Source organism: Peromyscus eremicus, chromosome 8a (genome assembly GCF_949786415.1).
Source record: "Peromyscus eremicus chromosome 8a, PerEre_H2_v1, whole genome shotgun sequence".
Lineage (NCBI taxonomy): Eukaryota > Metazoa > Chordata > Mammalia > Rodentia > Cricetidae > Peromyscus > Peromyscus eremicus.
This window is the reverse complement of record NC_081423.1, coordinates 77,417,357-77,435,256: the sequence shown is the minus strand read 5'-3', so window position 1 is coordinate 77,435,256 and position 17,900 is coordinate 77,417,357. Positions and strand designations below refer to the sequence as shown.

The 17,900-nt window shown below is 48.8% G+C and overlaps 1 protein-coding gene and 1 long non-coding RNA gene across 2 annotated transcripts; one reads left to right on the top strand and one right to left on the bottom strand.

Moving 5' to 3' along the window:
• The first annotated feature begins 922 nt into the window (after positions 1-922).
• Positions 923-7,206, top strand: LOC131917607 (uncharacterized). The gene is made up of 2 exons (XR_009380709.1): positions 923-1,378; positions 5,998-7,206. It is a non-coding gene; the product is annotated as an uncharacterized LOC131917607 (long non-coding RNA).
• On the bottom strand, positions 1,143-15,921 carry Lrrc59 (leucine rich repeat containing 59). Its single transcript, XM_059271571.1, has 7 exons — positions 15,610-15,921; positions 13,756-13,815; positions 11,211-11,369; positions 10,882-10,986; positions 6,219-6,291; positions 3,115-3,288; positions 1,143-1,722 (listed from the first exon to the last, which is right to left on the bottom strand). Exons 1-7 carry the CDS (start codon positions 15,712-15,714, stop codon positions 1,475-1,477), a joined length of 924 nt encoding a protein of 307 aa, XP_059127554.1. The 5' UTR covers positions 15,715-15,921; the 3' UTR covers positions 1,143-1,474.
• Positions 15,922-17,900: the final 1,979 nt, after the last annotated feature.

The window sequence follows — 17,900 nt, the reverse complement described above, 5'->3', positions numbered from 1 at the left end:
GCTCTGGAGCTTGGAGGAAGACTAAAGGAATGTGTAGTGATTCTGAGTAAGATGTGGACCTACACGGCAGAGCTAACTGGGGAGGAGAAAACAAAGGCCTTTCTTCCAGTGTCAGGACAGTTTTGAGTGACAGACCTATCCAGATGGGCCACTAGGATACTCTCTGAACTATAACAGAACTTGGTCCCTTAGGGGAAGAGTCAAGGAGCTTGCAATTGGGAGTTTCTAGCAAATAAGCACCGAGACACAGTTGTTTCTGACCCTTCATCCAGCTGCTGTGAAGAGACAAGGGAAAGGGGAGCAAAAATGCGTTCGGTAGCAGCAGGAAGGCGGGTGGTGCTGCCCTGGTTTGTGCTAACGTTTAATTGTGTAAGTGTACCACTCTACAGCACCACCCTGTGACTCTGTTTCCCTTTGGCTCCCACTTTTCTACTGCCTTCCCTTCTGTTACAGGTCCAGATCACCTCTAGACCTGCTTCTTGGAAGTCAAGTTTCTAGGCTGCCTCTGAGGTATTTCACCACACCAAGTACTAGTGGAACTGTCCCCGAGCAGCTTTTGCAGAGATCTGCCTCTGCTTCCAGACCACCAGGGAGTTAATGCTCTAAACTGAGGTGGGGAGACTGGCCAACTGCCATTTTGTGGAAGCCATTTAAGTTGAGGCAAAATTCCACAGGAGCTTCCCAGGACCCTGACGGTATGAGATCTACTTGTGGGTAGCAGGCCTTGTCTATTATGAAAGACTCACTTTGGCTAAGACAATTCTAGTGAGAGTTCATTCTCTTGGGTATTATAAAGGAGGCCAAATGACATCAGGGAGAGGAAGAGAAGTGGAGTGAGAGGTGGGTCTGCTTTAGACCAGCTAGAACACTGTAGGCAAGTCATGGACAGCTTCCTCTGCTCTGCCATTGGTCCTCTGTGTTACAGTGGACCAATGGCAGTGAAGTCACCTTCACAGCCGGGCATTTTGTACGTTCCTAAAATGTTGAAATGTCTGAGATCTTTAAGGAAACATTACTCCACCCTCCCACCTTAGGCTAGATTTATCCAAGTATTCCTAGTCCCCAGTAACACACTGCCCTCCAATCTGTCCTGGTTACCCAGGAAGGAATGAAAGAAAGGCTTTGACATACAAAAGTATAAATGTAGTGACAGCTGACCATTTAGTAGAAAGGAACCTTGCCTTACACAGCTTGGTGTGACTAGAAAACGTAGGCCTTCTCTCTCCCCACCCCTAAGCCTATTCCTTTAGGCATGCAGGTAACTCTTCCTCCCCTCTCCATTTCTCCTCATTCCACCAGGGAACCCTGACTAAGGAACAAAGAAGTCCTACAAAGGGGAGGTCTCAAGTGCCAATCAGCAGCCATTTGATGATGGCAGGTAGGTCTGACGCTAAAAAGAGGTTGTGTCCAGCAGAACCCAATTCCATAGGAATCCAAGCTCCAAGGCTGGGAGGCAGCGGTGCTGAGGACAAGCTCACTGCTGGGAGTCGGTCTGGAGGACCCACTGGAGGATCTCATGATGGCGCAGGCCCTGGACAGCATTGTCGTAGACGGTGTTCACGCTGTTGCAGAGGGGCTGGTGCTGCAGCCCTGTCATCCGGCATGCAACCAGCCCTCCTGCCACACACATTAGCAGCAAGAGCAGCAACACCTTCAGCACAACCCAGGAGCGTGTGTGTTTCCGGGGTGGTGGCTTGCGAGGACGAGAGCCAGACTTAGATTCTGGAGGGACAAAATAAGTCAGTTTGTAGAGAGCAGCTCTATAATCCATGCAGATCCACTCCCTTCTCAAGTCCCGAGCAGATGTTTTAGGAACATCTAAATGAGAGCTAACTCTCCTGCTATTGAGAGCCCTATGAACTACATACTACATCTGAAGATGGGATTCATCCTGTTGCCTTCTGTAACTCAGTTCCCAGGGTCTTCCATTCTCTTTAGTAACAGGGAGACAGATGGTTTGGGGCCCTCAGGATCACAGGAAGCTCATCGGGGTGTTCAGAAGGGGTAGACTGCCATCCACTTAGGGGGATGGGTCCAAACTACTAACATCAGAAATGTCACTATTATATAATATGTGTAAACTAGGTGTGGTGGCACAGGTCTGTAATCCCAGCACTCAGGAGCCTGAAACATCACAAGAAGTTTGAGGTCAGTCTGCTATGGTGCAACGGTCTCCAAAGGAAAAACTATGCACAAAATCTGGGGCGAAATAATGCCTATCTCTAAAAACAGAAAAGCTTGGCCAGTTGTATTAGCTCATGCCTCTAATCCCAACACTCTGGAGGCTGAAGCAGGAGGATCACAAACTCAAAGCTAACCTAGGCTACACTTCAAGACCTTTTCTCAAAACATAAGCTCAGGAGCCGGGCATGGTAGTGCATGGCTTTAATCCCAGCACTTGGGAGGCAGAGGCAGGCAGATTTCCAGGTACAAGGCTAGCCTGATCTGCAAAATGAGTTCCAAGACAGCAAGGGCTACAGAGAGAAAGAAACCCTGTCTCAAACCCCATCCTACCCCCTAAAAACGATAAGCTCAGAGGGTAAAGCATACCACATTACAAATGCAACCACTCCCAACAAGGGATGGTCATGTGCGGCTGCTGTTTGCTAAGATGCACCCCGCCCCATGATCATCTATTAATTTCCCTTTTTTGTTTTTGAGATAAGTTCTCACTGTAGCCCAGCCTGGGCTCAAACTCACAACCCTCCTGCCTCTACTTCCCTAGTGTTAAGGTTACGAATGTGTGTCAACATGCCCAGCTTCACACATTACATTTATAATAAGAAAATGCTTGAGAATTTTAGGGAGAAAAAGGTGGGGGAATTGGTTTATGTTGGTTTGGAAACAGGGTCTTACTACGTCACTCCAGCTGTCCTGAACTTGATCTGCAGACCAAGCCGGCCTTGAATGTAGAAATCTCCCTGCCTCTACCTCCCAAGTACCACCATGCCCAATTTAGGCAAGAACTGTATGAGTGTTTTCTCACTTCTTCCCCTGCTGGCAAACAGGCAGTAGTGACCTTAGGTGACCTGCTCAAGGCAAGGACGAACAAGCACAGGAGTACAAACCACCATTCCTCCCCTGCTGCACGCTGTCGACGAAAAGCAAACCTACTTGGGGCCTGATTTGTCTCCTTCTTGGGCTTCTTCTCCTGCTCCCGCTTGGAAGCCTTCTGGGCATCGTACTCCTTTCGCCGACGCTCCTTCTCCTCTGCCTTCTCCCGCTTCCGCAGCTCGCGCTCCTTTGCCTCCTTAGCCTGCTGCTTGGCCTCCCGCTTCTTCTCTGCCTCTACAACACAATATGCAGAGCATGACTCCTCTCACACACACAACCCCCAGCAGCTTGCCGCCAGTGATGAAGTGTGGCTTCATCCGCCTTTTCCCCTATGCCATGGCTCACACAGACACTGAGAATCCAGGTGCAGGAGCACAGGTCTATAATCCCAGCACTCAGGGTGGGAGAGATGCGGAGGGGTGTGTGGGATTATGAGTTTGAGGCTAGATTGGGCTCTACAGGGAAAATCTATGAAAAATGTACTCCCAGCTGAGGCAGAGGATCACCTGGTCCAGGCCACCCTCAGCGACACAGTGAGGTGAAGACCATCCTGGGCCAAGCAAGTTTCCCTTTAAAAATGAAGTTTCTCTCAGGGTTTACTGAGTCTTATTAAGAGACTCCTCCTGGCTACAAGCAAAGAGAGCATAAGATCTCACTATAGACGGTTGTGAGCCACCATGTGGTTGCTGGGAATTGAACTCAGGACCTCTGGAAGAGCAGCCAGTGTTCTTAACCAATGAGCCATCTGTCCAGCCCCTGATGACCTGAGTTTTACCCCTAGGTCCCATATAGGAGAGAGCAGACTCTCACAAGTTGTCCTCTTACCCCCACATGTGTCCTATGGGCACACACAGAAAATAACTAAATCGTCAGAAGGCTGAGGGTGGGGGATCGTAGGCCTTCAGTTTCAGACCAGCCTGGAGAACGACTCCCACAAAAAATTGTAAAAATGTACAGAAGGGGAACGAGCTATAGTGGAGGTATTGGTGGGATGAACGTGGACCAGGGAGGAGGATGGTGAGGTGAGCTCATGTCAGGACTTTAGCCAGTACAATCTTTCTAAAGAATTACACCAACTTAATTCACAAAGAATCTACTCAACACAACATTTGCTCAGGTTGACTTTACAGCTCATGTGTGCTTACAGGAAGCATCCCACTTCCAAATTATTGGTTCTAAAAATGCATTTTTAAATTAGCCATTTAGAAGCCTGAAATACATGTTTCCAAAGTCAGAATACCACAAAATGGTGGCTTAATGCCCTTTTAGGGCTTGAAAGCCTAGGAGATCCATAACGGAGCTGAACAGTAGCCCCATCAGGACAGTAGCTTCCCACTGTTCCTTTCCATGCGAACAATTGGTGTTCCAGCTGGGCACAGAGAATGCCAAGAACAGGCCACACCCAGCTTCTTGGGACCTGGTGCTGGCAAGGAGTGGACATAGCAGGAGTGAGTTGTCTTGCCATGGCAGTCATGCCTACAGCAAGGACAGTTGTAACTCCTGCATGGTGAGTTCAGGGACTGCCAGTAGTCAATACTGTACACATCCTTTCTCCCACTGCAGCTTAGAAGTCAGCCAGCCAGTCAAGACTAAAATGCAGAGGGAAGAAAACAGGGCAAGTTCTAATGGTCGCATTGTTTTCTTTCTTTAAAGCTTATCTTTAGTTTTATGTGTATAGGTGTTTTGCCTGCATGTATGTCTGTACATCATGTGCACACAATGCCTGTGGAAGCCAGAGGGTGTCAGGTCCCCTGGAACTGAATAACAGATGGTTGTGAGCCACCACAGGGTGCTGGGAATGAAACTCAGCTGCTCTAGAAGGGCAGCCAGTGCTTGTAACCACAGAACCATCTCTCCAGTCTGTTTGCTGTCTTTGGAAAAATAGTATCTTAGGACAGGTATGGTGGTGCAAAACTTTAATCCCAGCATTCCAGAGACAGAAGCAGGCAGATCTTTTTGAGTTTGAGGTCACCCTGGTCTACATAGTGAGTTCCAGCAGGGCTACATAATGAGACCCCATAATAAATAAGTACATACTTTTTATTAATTCTTTGAGAATTTCATCTAAAGTATTTTGATCATATTCACCCTACTCCTCTTAACTCCTCCCAGACCTACTTCCACCTGCCTAATCCCCACCCCAACTTCATTTCCTTGTTTGTTGTTGAAGTTGGTTTGGGGTTTTTGTTGGTTTGGTTTGGTTTGTTGAGGCAGGGTCTCTTCTCTATAGCTCTGGCCATCCTGGAACTTCAGTTAAGTGTGTCTAGGCAAAGGAATGGCTAATCTGTGGTCTATGTGCTGTCAAAGAAAGTGTGCACAGGCTAATTTAACGGCATGCTTGCCTCTGTGTGGAGGAGGAGACTGGCCTTGGTCACAGTGGGTCTGCTGGCCACCTCACACCTCACTAACTTGGGATGCCATTCTAGATTCAATGGAAAGCCAAGAAAGAGTTTGAAGCACACCGTAGCAGTATCTAACATGTTTAAAAAAGACCCTGAGCTGAGAGGTAGAAGATAGATGTGTGGCGAGGGCACAGTCGTGAAGACAAGGCAGAAGGCATGTGGTTCCACAGGATGGTGAGGAGTCACACGGAGGACTAGCTAACAGACCGAGAACAGCAGAAAGAATCACAGATGTCTGTGCAACCTCAGGCTTGAAAACTCCAAGGAGTTTCCTCCTATAGGGAAGGTTTCATACTGGGGGTTTGGAAACGGAGATGGGTCTGCTCTAGTGATTTGTTTTGTTTGTGGGGCTTTACCTGGGTTTTTGTCTCATTGGTTCTTTATTTTGGGTTTTGCCTTCTGAGATGAGGGTCTTGTTTTGCAGCCCAGGCTGTCACTGAATTCAGTGATCTTCCTCCCTCAACCTCCTAAATAGTGACATTAGAGGTGTGTGCCCACACGTCTGGCTCCAGCTATGCTGAAGGGGTCCTTTCACCCTCAGAGGATGGCCACCTCAAAGCAGAGACATGATAAGCAGTTGCTTGTTGACTGTGGAGCACTACAGAGAAGCCTGGATGGAGAAAGGTATCAGGTAACAGGGAGGCCACTCTACTGCCTATGCCCCTGCCCCCTTTGAGCGTCCTCCTATAGATCCTGTTCCGGAAGCCTAGGACTGCTGGCTGGCTAAGGACAGGGAAGGTGACTAGGAGGATGGCCACCCACCTCGCTCCACTTCCAGCCGGCGCTGTCGCTCTCGTTCCTGATCTGCCTGCACGGCCTTCATGTGCTGTAACACCTGCAGGAGAGAAGAGGCTCTGAGCGCGCAGGTAGCAGTCTTCACAGCCCATGTCTGTTCAGGACTCAAGAAAGCGACTGTTCATTTCAGGATCCTAGACTATCGGGCCCCGAAGGTGGGACAGAGCCAATGGAGATAATCCTATCTTTGTATCTTAAATACTTCATTGCAGAAGAGTCACGAGTCCAGTTCATAAGACTGTCAGAAAAAAGCTTCCGGTAAAACACTACACCAACTAGAATCTATGAAAAGTTCTGTCGTTCACACGACCCTCACAGTTCGCATAATTCATCCAGTGGCTCCCTGTTGTCCCCAGGGAGACAGCATTCCTTCACCATGTTCTCCTGACCCCTCTCCTTTGGCTAACACAGGCCCTTAGCCTGTTCCTGTTCATACACTATAATTCCCTCTGGTTTCTTGTTGGTTTGGGTTTCTTGAGATAAAGTAATGATCAGTAAGTATCCCAGGCTAGCCCTGCATTTGTGGCAGTCCTGACAGGCATGAGCCAGCACACCAGCTAAGCCACTGGCAGGCACTGTTCTGTTCCTAGGCTAGGTGTGACTGTGAAGGCCCTAGACCCACCTGACTCTCTATTACAAAAGGAAGAAAATCCAGACAGACTGATGTGCCCAGGGCACACAGCACAAAGTAGCACAACGGAGGTCTGAGCACTGACCCCCTGAGCAGAAGACAGCTCCAGGAGAAAGGCCCAAACACTGCCCACTGTCATCAGTACCCAGGGCCCCCAATTCTCAGGCTCAACTCATGGATGACGACCTCTAACTGAACGAGTCGCAAATGTTCTCACTGTGGACACAGAGGAGGAGCCAAAATCCTTTTATCATTTCTATTTATTTGTTTTTGTAGAGCTTCTACATATTAAACACATGCTCTACTACTGAGCTACCCATCCCCCTCAGTCCCGTAATTTTTTTTCCTCAAGACAGGGTTTCTCTGTGTAGCCCTGGCTATCCTAGAACTAGCTCTGTAGATCAGGCTGTCCTTGAACTCATAAAGATTCACCTGCCTCTGCAGTGCTGGGATTACAGGTCTGCCCCACCACCTGGCTTTTGTTTTTGTTTTATTTTGGTAGTCTTGTAATTTTAGAAGCTGGTGTTCCATGGGTGTAACTCAGAGCTCCTGGCAATCTAAACTCTATCATACTGTGTGATCTCAGCAAGTTTTCTGATCTGGAAGCCAGAGATAACATATGCTTCTCTGGCCTACTGTGGTAACTTGCTCTGGCCACTCAGCATTCTGCAGCATGATGGGCACTCAATAAACACTGCTGCTAATCACGTCATTTTTACTGCATGGATAAAGAGGACAAGGAAAACTTGAACTAAAGTAACACAGCAGAAGGCCCCTCAGGTCAGATCTGAGTATTCCAGCATAACTCAGTTCTAGGAAACCTCAAGCTCACACGCACTCATGCCAAGAGGGGTTCCACAGCCGGCCTGCAGAACCCTCTCCCACAGCCTGGTTTGAAGCCACAAACTGCTAACCCAGGACTTGGACCTACCAGCACCTCCCAAGGGAATCCAATTTATAAAAATGGCTACCCAACAAGGAACTGCAGCACCGGAGGATGGGCGGACACGATGGTGAGGAGAGCCCAAGAGTCCAAAGGTCCGGTCTCCCTGCACACCGGACACTAACGAAGCAAGTGTGGGGCTGGCTCTGACACGTCCACTCTTACCCTGGCTTCAAGGTCCATCAGAAACGATCAGAAATGAGAGAGACTCCCCTAAAGTAAGTTCCTAGGGGCAGATGCTGTTCTAGAAACTTCCGACCTTACTCTGACTCCCCAAGCCACTCCTCTACAGCACCTGAAGGGGCTGCAGCCAGGGCAGCCATGCCGGTGCTGTCAAGGACTGTGGCTTTAGTTACCATCCACAATGCACTGCGCTACCTGGAGCACGTCTGGAAGAATGTGTGAGCACAGGGGCCTCCACACTAAAGGCAAACTACTTCTGTGGCCATAAGCTATGAACTATCAACGGGTGTCAATCAGGCTGGCTTCAGACACACTACATAGACAAGAATGACTTTGAATTTCTGATCCTCCTGCCTCATCACAAGTGCTGGGATTATGGCCTTGCACCACCATACTCGGTTGTATGCTGTCCTAGAGATCTCAAACCCAAAGCTTCATGCACACTAGGCAAGCAACCTACCACAGTCCCCTCTGGATGATCAATTCTATACCATCTGACATTATCTGCTGCATGCATGGAGAGATGAATGGTGCATGTACACTGAGATTTCACAGGTCAGAAAAAAGGGAAACAGCCACTTCCCAGGTCATAAAGACTATAAGACACATGTGTAAAGCATGTAGGGCAGAGAAATAGTGGCCACTGTCAGTCTTCAGAACTGAGATTGCTCCTTAACACCAAGTTTTCACAACAGGATTCACAGACCATGTGAGCCTTAGCTTCCTATGTTGCCTTGCCTGGTTATGTTACCTTTCAGCTTGGTTTCTTGTAACAATGATGGTGAGATTATATAAACCCTGAGTAGATGGGGGGAGGCCATTGCTTTTTAGGCTCACAAAGGAGACCTCTCCCATACATTTAGCTTATATTAACTGAAATACAGCTAAGTCTATCTTGTTCCCACAGCACCCAGACATAGTAAGCCGTTTGGTGCTCAGCTGAAGTGGTGTTCCACTGCCAGAGTGGGCATTATTGAGGGCACAGTGCTGCTCTCAATGAGCAAGGTAAGGGATCATCAAGGAAACTGGTCACCAGGAAGGTCTGTCTTGCACAAATGTCTCTGGTTCCTCACTCTCTTGTCGGGACATGAGCTATAAACTTTTAAACCTTAAACCCCTTTTCAAAAGATTTAAAGCTGGGCATGTTGGTGCACACCTTTAATCCCAGCACTCAGGAGGCAGAGGCAGGCGGATCTTTGAGTTCAAGGCCAGCCTGGCCTACAAAGCCAGTTCCAAGACAGCCAGGACTACACAGAGAAACCGTCTTGGGGGAGAAAAAAATGTTTGTGTGTATGAGAGAGAGAGAGAGAGAGAGAGAGAGAGAGAGAGAGAGAGAGAGAGAGAGAGAGAGAGAGAGAAAGGAGGAGGAGGAGGAGGAGGGAGGGGAGGGGAGGGCAGGGGAGGGGAGGGGAGGAGAGGAAGGGAGAGTAAGTGCCTAGGGAGGCCAGAGGTATCAGATCCCACTTGATCAGCCAGTGTGAGTGCTGGAAATCAAACCCGAGTGTTCTGCAAGAAGAGCATGTGCTCTCCACTGCTTGGTCGTCTCAGTCCTCCCTCCTGCCTCTTAACCCCTTTTCAAAGGTTTATTTACTGTGTGAGGGGAGGAGGAGAGATGTGCATGTGCCCAGGCGTGTGCATGTGGAGGTGAGAGGACAACTTGGGAGTCAGTTCTTTCCCTCCACCATTGGGTCCTGGGGATGGGACTCAGGTCATCGATCTCAACACTAAGTGCCTTTACCCATCGACCCACCTTGCTGGCCTTCAATCCTAACTTTTTTATTGGCCAAACTGCTGCCTCAGAAAAGTCATAGCTTTAACCCCACTAAAGCTAGGGCATAGGACTATGTCCTAGAAAACAACTGCTGAAGCTGAGAGATGGCTTAGGTAGTGAAAAGGCTTGCCTGTAAGCATGTGGACCTGGGTTTGATCCTCAGCACTCAGTGAGAACACCGGGCTTAGTGGCACACACCTGCAATCCCAGTGCTACCGAGGTGGGAACAAGAGGATCTCTGCATCTCACTGGACAGCCAATCTCGCCTAATTGGTCAAGGACAGACCCTTTCTCAAGATGTGAACAGCATTCCTGAGGATGTAACCAATGTCGGCCTCTGGCAGCCACACACAAATGCATAGATTTAAAACCTAGTAAATAAAGAGGCTGGCGAGATGACTCAGCAGTTAAGAGCACTAGCTGCTCTTGCAGAGGAGCCGGGTTCAGCTTCTAATTTAGGCAGCTTACAACTAACTGGTTTTAAGTCCAATGCAACACCTTTTGCTGGCTCTTCCGGCACCAGGGCTGCATGTGGTGCATATACATGCAGGCAAAACACATATACACATAAAACAAAAATAAACTCTTTAAAAAAAAAAAGATAACATTTAAAAAATAAGCTAATAAACAAAACGACTGTCAACACAATGCCAGATTGGAGCATGAGTGGTCTCTGAAGAAAGAATGTATGCAGTAGAGAAGATGGCCCCACTACTTGTAAAATAAATGCACCAGGGCTCAGTGGTTAGGAGCTTTTGCTGTCTTGCAGGAGCTGGGTTCAGTTCCCAGCATCCATATCAGGCAGTTCTCAATGCTTGTAACTCTGGGTCCAATGCCCTCTTACATGGCCTATGTGAGCACCTGCAAGTACATGGTCCACATAAACTCATGCAGGCACATACTTAAATCTTTTGAAATAATAATAAACACTAAGTAACCACAGCAGCACAGACCTCTCCCTGTCAGACTCGTCTCACCGAGACCCGCTGCTGCTTTAATAACACGGAGCTGTTGGCACCCTCCTTGGGAGGATAAACAAGAAGAGGGAGAGGCAAGTCCCAGGGGAGAATGTGAGCGAGCCCCCTGGGAGCTTCACACCTACCTTGTTTGCACACTGCTTACACTGCTTCTCATCCAAGCAATCTCCTGCCACCTTGGCCAGGACAGGATCCAGGGGATTGTCTTTCAGATCCAGCCACTTCAGGTTCTACAGACACAGGAAAAGAGGCTGGCTAAGCCTGAGTTCACACAAACTCCCTCAAAGTAGAACAAAAGGAGCTAGAAGAAAACTCTATGTTCCACTAAGAGAACAGCCAGCTGAGGCAGGGCCAACCAGGTGGCATTTCTGGTCCCCTCTTCTGCTCAGGGTCATGCTCCCATAGTCCCTGAGCTCTTGACCACACTTGGCTGGGCAACCCTGGTGCATATTACCTTGAGCTGAGCAAAGCTGACAGGCAGGGTGACCAGCCTGTTGTTGAGGAGATCCAAATGCTGAAGGTTGACCAGGCGACCAAAGTCTGCGGGCAGCTGCTGCAGCTTGTTCTTGCTGAGGTCCAGCTTCACCAGATGTGTGAGGCCACAGAAATCCGACTAGGACCCAGAGAAAGAAGACTTAGGCCCAGGGCTCACACACATTGGTAAAGGTGTAGGAACTCCCAAGTCAAGAGTATCTCTGTGTAAATCCCAACGTTTGCCAGCTCCTTCTCTTCAAATGACAATGGAAAGAGCATATACTATTACAGTAATTACCTAGACAAGCTTGGAAAGCAGCATAGCACAAAATCTGCATTAGAAATGCATATAACCCACTCAGGAAGCAGAGGCAGGAGGATCTCTGTGAGTCTGAGGCCAGTCTGGTCTACAGAGTGAGTTCCAGGACAGCCAAGGCTGTTACACAGAAAAACCCTGTCTTGAAACATTTTCATCTTGTCAAATGAGCTCATCTTCCACACAGCTGCTGGAGTGACACAGGGCCTTTCCTGTCCCCCACGGTGCCCTGTCTTCATCTTTCATTAGATTTCTCACAGCACATGGTAGTATACACTTGTTCTCCTAGCTACTTGGGAGGCTGGTACAGTCTTTGTTGGAGCCAGCCTGGGCAGAATAACCAAACCTCATCTCAGACAACAAATGGGACTATGGGATAGCTCAGTGGTGGAGTGATGCCCAGCATCTGCAAAGCCCACAGTTCAATTCCTAGCACCACACACAGAAATGGCATAGCTTATCCATGAGGCCCTGGGTTCAATCCCCCGCCCCCAATATCTTCCAAAAGAAAAGAAACATACTTATACCTGTTTTTATAAAAACGGCCAGTACTTGAGTACTAAGTCTTAGTCTCTGTTTTTTGTGACACCTAGCACAGTACTTTACACAGGTGCTCAGTGAGTGTCAGGACAAGTAACTAAATGCCTAGAACCTGTCCTACTCAAACCAGACTCAAATCCCTGACATTACCCTTTGCTGAGCACCCATGTGACAGTGACAATACAGCTCAGCTAATGAGGCACTGTTCATGCTCTGTGGGGACTCAACACCAGTGGGCACATGCTGTACAGTGAAAGCAAAGTTCTTAGGACAGACAACAGAACAGACTCACTGACGCGAGAACTGAAGGGGTGCTGAGTGACTGTGGGGCGCAGTGGACAGCAGCTGTGAAGCTGCAGGGAGCTGCTACCCTTCTTTAATTAGATACACAATACTTCCTGGAATAGAAACCATTTTTAATGAGCTGTGGGAAGAAGATGTTGTTGACAACAGGAGAAGCCCAAGAGAACTCTGAGAGGGCTGGACTAATGAGCCAATGTAGAAACTGCTAACTTCTCAACTCCTCCCCTGAGACTTGAGCCAACCAGAGGCTACCCTGGAATCCAGCAAGGTATGACTGGCCATGGTACAGGGTACAAGAGTCAACACCGACAGCGAGGGATAGTCTGATGACAAAGGAGCACCGCCACAGAGGAGGGTGGCCTTGCTCAGGAGAGGAGAGGCTGAAGGAATCCAATGCCCACATGGGTGAAGTAACAGCTGGGTGTTATTACACCGGTAACCCCAGCACTCAGGAGTCTGAGGCCATCCTGAGGTACACAGAGAAACCCTGTCTCCAGAAAAAAGAGAACCGGAAGAAGTTCTCCAAGAAAAATCAAAGCAAGGGAAGAATGGGAAGCATGCATATGAGCAGGATAAAATTATTTATGTTCAAATGTTATAATGACACATTGTTTTCTATGCAAAAAAAGGGGGGGGGGATTCCAAAAGCATCAAAAGGACTTGATATACATTGGGTATGCTCCATGACAAGAAAAGCAATCTCAAGTAACTCATCCCACCAAACCACAGTCTTTCTTGTTCCTCATCAAACAATGTGTGGCCCCAACGTGGGAACTCAGGCCTGAAGTCCCAGCTCTTTGGAAGCAAACAGGAGAAGACTGCTCAGGTTTGAAGTCAGGCTGGGCCACACAGTGTCTACAGTCTCAAAACAAAAACAAACCACAAAATAAGCCAGGCACAGTGGCACACACCTCCAGTCCCAACATGCAGGAGGTGGAAGCAGCAAGGTCAGGGGTTTCAAGGCCAGCCTGGGCTACCTAAGACCTTGTCACAAAACAAAACAGGATGCAAGGGACGAGGGTTCACTTTTCCACAGAATATAGAGCAAACAGACACAATGGTCTCTAGCTCCTTTATGCAAGAGAGGTAAACTACTTTTGTCAAGACTAAAATAAAGCAGAGAAAAGATGAGCCCGGCAAGTGATTCGGCAGCATCCTGCTGACTTTACCTTTCTATGCCCTGCCTCGCCCGCTGTTCTAAAGAATGTACTTCTGAGACAAACCACCTTCTTCCACCAATACCCTCAGATTTAGCTGGACCCTGTCTGCAGACCTATCCTGAAATTGTACTTTATGCCACCCTTCACCCCCGGCAACATGAAGGACATTCAGGGCTCCAGAACTCACTGGTATTTGCCAGTCTTACCGGAAGAGAGCTCAGTTTATTGCAGGACAGATCCAATACGGTGGCCTTTGGGAGTGCAGCCTAGAAAGAGATGAGAAAAACATGTCAAACTAACAACTGGAATGATTCAGTGACATCTGCTAATGAAGCATTTTCCAGAGAATGTTCTCACAATTACAAAGGCCTTAAAAAAAAAAAATATATATATATATATATATAGGGGTGGGGGCAGGATGGCACATGCCTGTAATCCCAGTATTTAGAAGGCAAGAGGATGTCAAGTCAAAGACTACCCTCGGCGTCATAGTGAGACCCCAAGGAGGGGAAAGGCATGAAAGTATAATGTTCTTAGGGATAAGAAGGAAAACGCCAGTCAACTAAGACCCAGGGAAGACCGCAAGAGGAGGGGTCTGACCATAGAGTGTCCAAGTTCGGAAAACTGATCCTTCAAAAACCCCCAGGGCACTTGAAAAGTCTTCTCTAATGCCCTGTTATTAGTTTTCAGGGCAGGAACTGGGTCTAATAAAGCTCTACAGTTTGATTTACACATTCATTCAGTCATCCACCCACCAACATGTATGGGTACTGAGTGCCTTCTCAGAGGAGGGCTCTGGCTAGGGAACACCAGAGTGGGAGCAAGGCCCTCACAGCCTGCCTCTACTTTCCAATGGTGTCCAGGACTAGAGAGGCTCTGCAAAACTGACCCTTTCTTCATGTGCTATAATAACCACATGCCTGGAGGATATGGTTTCTGGTCCTAGGGCCAGACTCAAACAAGTCTGGCCATCTTCCTAGAGTGGGAAAGGAGTCGAACATTCAGTTAAGGATCCTAGGCCAACCTGAACTGTCCAAATGACCACCTAAAAAGAACTTCTGGATATCACAGAGTGGAAAAACATCAGCTATATCTATTGACATTTGCTACCTTCCAAGTATTTGACATTATGACTTAAATACTTATAAATGTATGAGATGGGAACCGTTAACACCATTTTGTAAACGAAGAAATCTAGACATAAAGGTTGGTTGGTTAACTTGCCAAGGACATTCAGTTATTGAGCAATGGGTGCTGGGATATGAACTGGGCATGCCATTCAAACCACCATACTACACGGCCACAGTGGAGGAACGACTAGGCCAAATGACAAGGGCAAATGTGATCCCTTAATGGCAATAAAGAAAGTGTAGGTCATCCAAACTGAAGCCAACATGGGACGTCAGGGCTAGGGAGCACGGAGTTGGAAACCCACAGATGGAGGATATAGCTCCATACTGGCAACGAACTAGGATGTCCCCGGGACCTTAGACTTCGGAACAGGGGTGGGGGTGAATGAGGATGGAAGGTAAAGCGCGATTCCCGACACTTTCAGAGCAGCTGGGATGAGACCTTGCCAGTCTTTCGGAGTGATTTCACTTTCTTCAAGGAGGGCAGCCTCCGGGCTGCGACAGCCAGCTGGGATTGCAGGCGTCTTAGAAAAGCTGGGTTCGGCGCCACACCCAGGTCTCTCTGAAGGCCTACTTCCCGGGACCAGGTCATTCATTCATCCTCGAACACATCCAGCCACCGCTCTCGCGGGTCCCCACTTTAAGGCCCAGCAGGAAGCTGGACGTTGTGAGAGCTTCCAAAACGAGGGTAAATTCACTCCTGGCCTCTAAAGAGCCCAGGGGTCGGGTAGGTAGAGCTTCCCTATCTTTTGGAACTGTGCCAAAGTGACACGTGTACATCGCAATAAGAACACTGGGGCCGACCGCAGCCTCCCCGGAGACCTAGTTTTTAAAAGATCGGGAAACTGAGGCTTGGGAGAAGGGCCTGCCCGCCAGGGGCCGGCGTCAGGAGTATAGGTGGGCTCCCGGGGCTCGTGGGGTCGTACTGACCAGCTCCTTGACGGGGACCTCATTCAGGTCGCTGAGGCTCAGGTCCAGCTCATTGCCGTCCAGCTTGTCGCGGAGGTTCCCGCCCTTGCTACCGGCCTTGGTCATGATGACGCCGGCTAAGCGGGTCCCTGCTCCCGGGTTCCGACGGGCAGGAGAGAGGGCTGAGCAGCCGCTCGTGGGCTCGGCGGATTCGCACCCAACGGACCACGACTGCGCCTTAAGCCGCCGCCGCCGCCGCCGCCGCTGCGAGGCCTCCGCCGCCCGTCCGCTCGCCCGCCGCACTCCCAGCCCAGGGCCCTGCTCCCACCGGTGCCGCCGCGACGACGACCACTTCCGTGTCCACGTCACCTTCCGCGACCACTGAGAAGGGCTGGGCCAGAGCGGCCCTAGCGTGTGCCGGCGCGCCCTCTGCCGCCCAGGCTGCTGTACTGCAGCTGCAGGGCGCCGCCTCCGCCCGGAGGACTTGAGTTGCTAGACGTGGCAGTCCAGGGGCGGCTGAAGCAGAAAGCAGAGACTGGACGTTACAGGAGCTGGGTTTGCATCCAAATTTATGAGATCCTCGTGAGATCATCCCTTTCCTCTGCATTAGGAGCCAAATTTGAGTGTGACCTCCAAAACTTCTAGTATTCTACTAAATCTGGTTTCTATAAACTTCCTCTCCTCACTGACTGCTTCAGCCTTTAGCCCCATCTCAGTTCAGTCCCTCGGTCCCATATAGCAGAAGGAGAGACCTGACTCCCTGGAGCTGTCTGCTGACCTCCATCCGTATGCCATGGCATGCACATGTGTATGCACACACACATAATAAATAAATATATAATTAAAAACCAAAAAGCAAGCTCCTGTTGGATGAATGAAGTACTTTTACCATGTGTGTGGCGTCTGTGCATGCAATGCATGCTCACATGTGTGGAGCTTACATGCTCACGTGTGCATGTGTGGAGGCCCAAGGTTGACATTGGTTGTTTTTCTTGATCACTCACCCGACTTTATACCGAAGAAGGGTCTCTCACAGAACTTAGAGTTCTCGGGACAGCTAGTCTGGCTAGGCAGCTTGCTCCAGAGGTTTCCTGGCTCCGCCTCCCACATTCTGGGATTAGAAGCTGGAAGCGTACCCACCTGATTTTATGTTGGTTTCTGGGGGAATCCAAGCTTTGGTCCTCATGCTTGCGTGGCAAATGCCTTCTGGTGACTCATCTCCCGAGCCCAGTTTGCTCATCTTGAACTTGAAAATTTAAACTTACCCCAGGAAGGCAGGGGCGGGGGTTAGGCTGGCAAAGTACTTGCCTAGCATTGCATGAAGCCCTGGGTTGGATCCTCAGCACGACAAAAGCCAAACATGCTGTCATATGCTTTGTAATCCCAGCCCTTGGGAAAATGGAAGCAGGAAGATCCAAAGTTCAAGATTATTCTCCTCAACATGGGGAAATTGAGGCCCGCCTGGGATACCAGGGCCAGTGAGATGCCTCAGTGGGTTGGGTGGCTCCTGCTCAACCCAATAACCTGAGTTTCGTCTCTGGATCCCACATGGTAGAGAAAAAGAACTGACTGCCCCGAGTATGGCGGAATCTTTTTGTACACTGAAGATGCGTCACTCTGATTGGTTTAATAAAAACTGAACGGCCAATAGTTAGGCAGGATTTCCAGGCACAGAGGACACTGGGAAGAAGGGCGAAGACACCAGAGACTGGCAGTGAGCAGGAAAGCAGGCTGGACAGTACTTATGTGAGGTAAATGAGCCTCAGAGCAGCACGTAGATGGATAGAAATGGGTTAATTTAAGTTATAAGAGTTAACTAAAAACAAACCTAAGCTATTGGCCAAAATTTTATAATTAATAATAAGTCTCCGTGTTGTGTTTGGGAGCTGGCAGACAGACAGAGAAAGACTAGCTATACCCAAGTTGTCCTCTGGCCTCCACATACATGCCATGGCAAAGCGTGGCACACACGTAAACACACAAATAAATAAATACATGTAATAAAAATTTAAAACATGTTATAATAAAAATAAAAAAATAAGACTTCCCTTGGGGAATCTAAGGATTAACAGAAGTCTGTGCAAGTCCATATTCATTTAACAAAACCTTGATGTTGCACACCGCTCCCATCCTGAGCAAGATGGTGTGCTCAGCACCTGGGAAGCTGAAAAGGACAACTAGGTAAATATAAAGTAGCATCGTTATTTTCATGATGGACTTGAGATGAGAGCATTCGTGGAGATCCTGTGCCTAGCTCCTGGAGGAAAATTGTCTATCCTCAGCCACAGAGATGGACTATTTTGATTTAAAGT

What these genes read in the sequence shown, in the direction of transcription:
- Lrrc59 (XM_059271571.1), bottom strand. Translation starts at nt 15,714, where the DNA reads ATGACCAAGGCCGGTAGCAAGGGCGGGAACCTCCGCGACAAGCTGGAC. An exon ending in ATAAACTGAGCTCTCTTCCG is followed by an intron (nt 11,370 to 13,755) that starts GTAAGACTGGCA and finishes TCTGGGTCCTAG; the next exon opens with TCGGATTTCTGTGGCCTCAC. An exon ending in GGAGACAAATCAGGCCCCAA is followed by an intron (nt 1,723 to 3,114) that starts GTAGGTTTGCTT and finishes TTGTCCCTCCAG; the next exon opens with AATCTAAGTCTGGCTCTCGT.